General features: G+C 59.2%; 1 protein-coding gene across 3 annotated transcripts in view; it reads right to left on the bottom strand.

The window, feature by feature from the left end:
* Positions 1-5,141: 5,141 nt before the first annotated feature.
* Positions 5,142-6,169, bottom strand: part of CCDC8 (coiled-coil domain containing 8) — a 2,809-nt gene continuing 1,781 nt past the window's right edge. For 2 of the 3 annotated variants that reach the window (XM_034986821.1, XM_034986822.1), the window contains exon 2: positions 5,142-6,146. In XM_034986821.1, coding sequence (XP_034842712.1) covers positions 5,610-6,146 — 537 coding nt within the window. In that variant the 3' untranslated portion in view covers positions 5,142-5,609. The other variant, XM_034986820.1, reaches the window with a different exon arrangement.

The raw sequence follows: 6,169 nt of genomic DNA, 5'->3' as shown, positions 1-6,169 counted from the left end.
CTCCCATAACTGAAGTCCAGCTGGAACACCTGGGACTGTCCTGTCATTGATTTATACCCAGTGTCCCTTGCTTGTTCAGTGGCTGTCCCCCTGGCCCAGCCCCCTGACCTATCTGCAGCCATATAAATTCTGCCTTGCTTTAGCTTCTACCTGCCCCCACCTCTGGCCTCCTCCTCCCACTCTAGCCTGAGCTGTCTGTTGCTTTATTGTATCTTGCCAGGCCCCAGCACTCCATAATCTTTAGAATGCCCTTTCTTGGCCCATCCGGCTGCACTTTCTGGGGCCCAGCCATCACCCCTAAATCTGGTTCCTACACTACTCCCCCTGCACCTCATCTGGTCCCTGTGTCTGCTCCATTCCCTAGCCCCCAGGTTAGTCTCTGCCCAACTATACCTCACCCTGGTGCCCATGTGGACCCTTCACCTCGCTCTCTGGCCTGTAGCCCTCCATAGTCAGCACCCCACTCCCACTCACCATGAGGCCCGGCCCCTGGATCCTGGGCCTAAGGTTTGCCATGGACCCAGACTAAGGGGGTCCTATCTCTGCTCCTACTGGGATCCTGCCTCCCTCCCTGCTCCTCCCCCATACATGGCTACAACATTGCTAGAGGGGCCCTTTTGGAACTCAGTCGGCTGTTTGATTCCCTCACTCTCCTCCCCAAACCCTTCAAAGTCTTCCTTTGCCCCTACAGGTTAAACTGAAGTTCTTATAGTGGTCTACACCTGCTCTGTCCAGTAGAGTAATCTCTGGTCACAAGGGACAATAAATTTAAATAAAATTAAATAAGATGGAATATCCTTTCCCTCAGCCATACCAGCCGCCTTACACGTGCTCCAGAATCGCATGGACCCACTGACTACCATTCCAGCGAAAGTATAGGACATTTCCACCATCACAGAAAGTTCTCTGGGATAGCACCAGTGTGGTTCCTCTGTCCCCATTTTCTCTGCCTCACTGCCCGCCACTCTCCCGTGCCTTCAGACACCCAGATCTCCTTGCTGTTCAGGGAGCACTTGGAGCCCATTCCTGCCTCAGGGCCTTTGCACTTGCGGTCCCCCTGGCCTGGAGTGCCTTTCCCCAGGATATTTGCATAGCCCCACCCTCCACTTCCTCCCAGTCTTTGTGCAACTGTCCCATTCCCAGGGAGGGCTTCCCTGACCACCCTATCTAAATGTAACCCTTCCCCCACACCCCCACTTTTCCAAGCTCTGATGGGTTGTCACCCGCCACACTAATTTGTTGCCAGACACCCCGCTGAGGACACGGGTACTGCAGGTCAAAGTGCAGAAGGGAAGGTCAGGTTGCCCCAAGGTGAGGAGTGCAGCAAGCTGCTCTGGCCCGGGAAGCGCCGCTGCGGCCCAGAGCCCGGCTCGCTGCGCTCCAGAGGATCCACCCAGCAGCCGCGTTCCCCGGCCAGGGACCCAGGCGCCCCTGGGCCACGTCCCCGCCGCCCACAGCGCAGGCCGAGCAGCTTCCGGAGAGCGTCCCCGCCCCCGGCTTTCCGACGGCCGCCGCGCACCGGGCAGAGGAATCGGGACGGTGGCTGGGGCCGAGCGTCGGGCCCGGAGCCGGGGGTGGGCGACCGTGGGCCGAGGGGCCGCGGGAGCGCTCAGGCGCCGCCCCCGGGACCCGGGCTGGGGTCGCCCTGTCCCCCGCCGCGTCCCCGGCGCCAGCACGGTGCCCGCGCACGGTGGCGCGCAGCCCCGAGGACACCGAGCCGAGCGCCCGCGGGCCCGGCGGCGGCAGGAGGCGGCGCCGGGCGGAGGCGGGACGGACGGTGCGGGCCGCGGGGACGCGGAGCCAGGCCCGGGGCCCGCTCGGCGCTGGCGCGGCGGCCGGACGGACACCCACAAACGCGGACCCTCGCGGGGCGCCGTGGGGCGGGGACGCCGAGAAGACGCTTCTGGAGCAGCGCGCGCTGTGGCGCGACCCGGGGAGGCGGCAGGGTGAGCCGTCGGCTGGGCAGGGTTTGCCAGCCTCGCGCATTTCGGGTGGTTCGGGGACGCCGTCACGGAGAAGGTGACCTTTGAGCGAAGACCCGAAGAGGGGAGGGCTGGGGCCGGCGGGTGCCCGACGGAGGCGCGTCCAGGCCGCGGAACGGCTCAGGCCCCTGATCCGAGGGGTCATTCACGGGTGATCACGGACCCCTCCAGTGCCACTCCCGTGCTGATGGTGTCCCTGTGGGGGTCTGTGGGGTGACGAGATTAGGGTTGGGTTGTATGTGTCTTTGTTTGATTCTGTGCATAGAGTAGGGCTGGGGGAATAGGAGGAAGGCAGGTTTTCACTCCCATTTCCCAGATGAGGAAAGTGAGGCTCTGGAGGCGGGGAAGGGAGCTCGAACTTGGGTTTGTCCTCCTCCGGGGCTCCCTCGCATAACCGCTTACCGTTCCAGAGCCTGTGGCCGCGGTGCCCCCCAGCCCCATCCCCTACCCAAGCTCGCCCCGCACTCCCAGGCCCAACCTGTCCCGTCCCGGCCCCTCGGCCCCGTCGAGTCCCGGGACCCCTGCCAATGGGGTCGGGTCCCAGAACTTCTAGAGGGAAGATTGGGGGCTCCAGGACCAGCTGACGCCGCCGGCTCCCCACCACCCACCACCCGCGAGACGGGAGAAAGCCCGCACTAACTGCGGCCCCCGCGGTCCCCACCAGGGGGCGCTGCAGGACCGCTCGTTAAAGGCGCCGCGGCGAAGCCTCCCGCCGAGGGCGCAGGATGCTGCACGCACTGGCCCAGGGCCTTCCAGGCCCAACGCTCCACCTCTGAATGTCAGGCTGCGGAAAGTGGACGTTTCTGGAGGCCAGCGGTCCTTCGTGTGGGGTCCCGGGATCAGCAGCATTAGCATCACCTGGAGCTTGATAGAAAAGCATATTCTTTTTTTTTTTTTTTTTTTAAAGATTTTATTTATTTCACAGAGAGAGACACCAGGAGAGGGAACACAAGCAGGGGGAGTGGGAGAGGGAGAAGCAGGCTTCCCGCCGAGCAGGGGGCCCGATGTGGGGCTCTATCCCAGGACCCTGGAATCATGACCTGAGCCGAAGAGCGTCGCTTAACGACTGAGCCACCCAGGTGCCCCTAGAAAAGCATATTCTTGAGCCCACCCCACACCTAGGGAATCACTTGGGGTTGGGATCCAGCAGTCTGTGTTTTAGAAGAGCTTCCGATGGATTCTGCTGCGCCACCAGCTTGAGAGGGGTCTGCTGTGGGGTCTGATTATCTCCTGGAGCCCTGGGGTGGCAGCTGTCGGTCCCGGGTGCATGTTGGAATCACCCAGCAAGCCTCGGGGCTCTGGGAGCCCCAGCCACACCCTGCACCACTTGCACGAGAATCTCTGAGCGTGCAGGCTGGGCAGGGGTGTTGGAAAGCTCCCGGGTCATTCCACACACCAGCCAGGATTGGCAGCCCCTGTCCCAGGGGCCCTCATCAGGGCTGAGATGTCTCGAGAAGTTCTGGCCACCTCTGATGTAGAACAGGAATAGGACAATGACAGAGGAGGTCTTTTGGGGTTGATTTGAACTCCAACACATTACGTCTTCTTCCATTGTCTCCGCAAATCTTGGGATCCCCCTTTAAGATGAGTAAGTAGAGGCACAAAGGGGCACAAGGTAATCAGCGGGAAGGTAACAAAGCTTATAAGGGGCGGTGCTAGGGGCGCGCCAGGCTCCAAATCCTAACCCTGCCCCTTTGTGGTTTCCTCCTGCCAAGGCACACCAGCATGAGGGACTCAGAAAGTCCCTGGTGTCGCAAGGTGGCACCTCTATGGATGTGTTCCGTTGTTTTTCCCTTTGGGGATATTTAGGAGTGTCCACATTTAGGGTGTCCTCCTATTTTCTGGTGCTTCTCCCCATGAATATCCTGGCATGTTTGAAACCATAACCCTGGAAGCATCCATGGGTTGCATTTGGGGACTGGGCCCTTCAGGTGATAAACGAAATCCCCTTGGATTAAAAGTAACATGAAAGCCCTGATACAATTTCAGAGAACCCAAGGGATCTCTGCCTCCTGGGCCTCCCTGGATGCTCATGCCTGGATTGCTGGGGATGGGAGGGACAAACGGAGAATCTGCGGGAGGGAGGGATTGGCCCCATATCTGAGAGTCCCCTCCTGGTGTCTCTCCCCATCACCGCTCCCACCTTCTTTCCCCTTCTGGAACTCCAAACCCTCGTGGGCATGTGCCTGCAATTCTCCCAGATGGAGACAGCCCCCATTGGTACCACCAACCTGGCATCTAGAGCATGCACTGGGCACTCCAGAGACAGACCCATCCAGCCTAGTTATTCCCTGGCCCCCAGCACAGTCCATCCCTGCAGGTGGGGTCCACACCCTGTCTTTCTTCCCAACTCCCTTGGGGCTTTTCCTTGCTGGGCTAGGGACTGTGAACTGTACTACGTGCAAAGGGACTCTTAGCATCCTATGGAAGGAGCACCAGCAGCTACTACTTCCAGAACAGGAGCAGGTGAGAGCAGGCGATTCTTTAGTTCTAGAAGCGAAAACTAAGAAAAAACCCAGGCCAGGACTGCAGTCCCAGCCAAGACAGAGCTGGCCTCCAGGTCTCCCTCCTCCGTGATTTCTCTTTCCTCCCGCCCTCAGCGAGGCTGGGGTGTGGTCATATGCTGTTTTTGGTGGGTGGGGTGGGGGTTTGGGGGACACAAGATAATACAGAGAGAGGTCCCTCAGTGCCCATGGGGCCTTAGCAACCCTATCTGTCCCCAATCATGAGTGCCAGTCACAGCTCACTACACATCACACCCAGATCGGGCTTTTTGGCCTGTCTCTAGAGCAAAGAGTTTTCAGTGCGCCCAGTGGCCAATCTGTCCCAGGAGATGTTTTGGGGGGCTTGATTGAAACAAGATTCCTGGGCCACACAGGCAGCTGGAGCAAATCCACAGCTCTGGCATGAAGGGCCCCAGAATCTGAATTTTGGACATGTTCCCAGATGATTATTCTGTCCCATGTAACTGAGGTCAGGGGAAGTATGTAATGTGCTAGAGACACCCTCCTCATGGGCCAGGAGCCAGGGGTACGGGGATGGCAAGCAAAGTGACATAAACACAGGGCACCATCCTGGAGGGTGGGAGCAGAGGGAATACAAGGGAGTGACGACATAACCCTGGAGCGTTCGTCAGTTGCCCAATCCAAAGGCAGGAAATCTCGTGGTAAATATTTTTATTTGCATGTTGGCTTGTGCCCTTTTTTTCAAGTTCAAGGAGGCGGCCAATGTTAAGTGGGTGGTAGAAAAGAAGAGAAAGGGAGAGGGGAGGGGAGAGAATTTCTCTACCACTTCCCCCCTTCAAGCTGAGCACCTAGAGTTGCACTGGAGAAGTTAAAATCATGAGTGATGCAACCCCTTTGTACGGCTCTTTCTTTACGTTCCTTGGGTGACTAGAAAGAGTCTGTTTTTTAAAAAAAAAATCAACGCATGAAAGATAAACTTTTAACAAGACAGAGGGGTGTTGGGTAGAGATGGGAGGCCTGCTGCCTGGCCCTTGTCCAGCTCCATTTTCAAGTATGGCCGCAGGAAGGGCATCTCCATCCCAGCGCGGGAGGGGGAGGCCGCGCCCTGGGTGGTGACAACATGGCAGGTGGCAGCAAGCTCCAGGGAGCCCCTGCCCTCGCCTCACAGCTGGTCTTCTCGTTCTCCCTGCTCGGCTTCTGCTCTGGCCTCTGCCCTCAACACCCTAAGGCTCCTGGCCTCGCCTGCCCTGGGGACTCTCTTGGGCAGGGTTGGCAACCGGGGAGTGTGCCAGAAGGCTCTCCGGTGCTTGCGAAACCACGAAAAACGTCCAGGGGTCTGGAACCTTACTGTCTTGACCTGTTTCCGGGCCTTAGCTCCTTGGGTTGTCCCTATGGCCCCCCGGGCAGCTGGGGCTTCTGCCCCATCCGATGCAGCCTCTGCCTCCTGGACAGCTGGGGCCTCTGCCCTTTGATTATCTGCAGCCCCTTCCCTCTGATTATTTGCAGCCTCTGCCCTCTGGACAGCTATGGCTTCTGCCCCTGGGTTATCCTCAGCCTCTGCCCCCTGGACGGGTATGGCCTCTGCCCTCTGATTATCTATAGCCTCTACCCTCTGATTATCTGCAGCCTCAGCTCCCTGATCATCTGCAGCCTCAGCCCCCTGATCATCTGCAGGCTCAGCCCCCTGATCATCTGCAGCCTCAGCCCCCTGATCATCTGCAG

The sequence above is a fragment of the Mirounga leonina genome, unplaced genomic scaffold, assembly GCF_011800145.1.
Source record: "Mirounga leonina isolate KUSES-001 unplaced genomic scaffold, KU_Mleo_1.0 Mir_376, whole genome shotgun sequence".
Taxonomy (NCBI): Eukaryota; Metazoa; Chordata; class Mammalia; order Carnivora; family Phocidae; genus Mirounga; species Mirounga leonina.
Note: the sequence above shows the minus strand (reverse complement) of the source record. Positions and strands in the feature narration are given on the sequence as shown.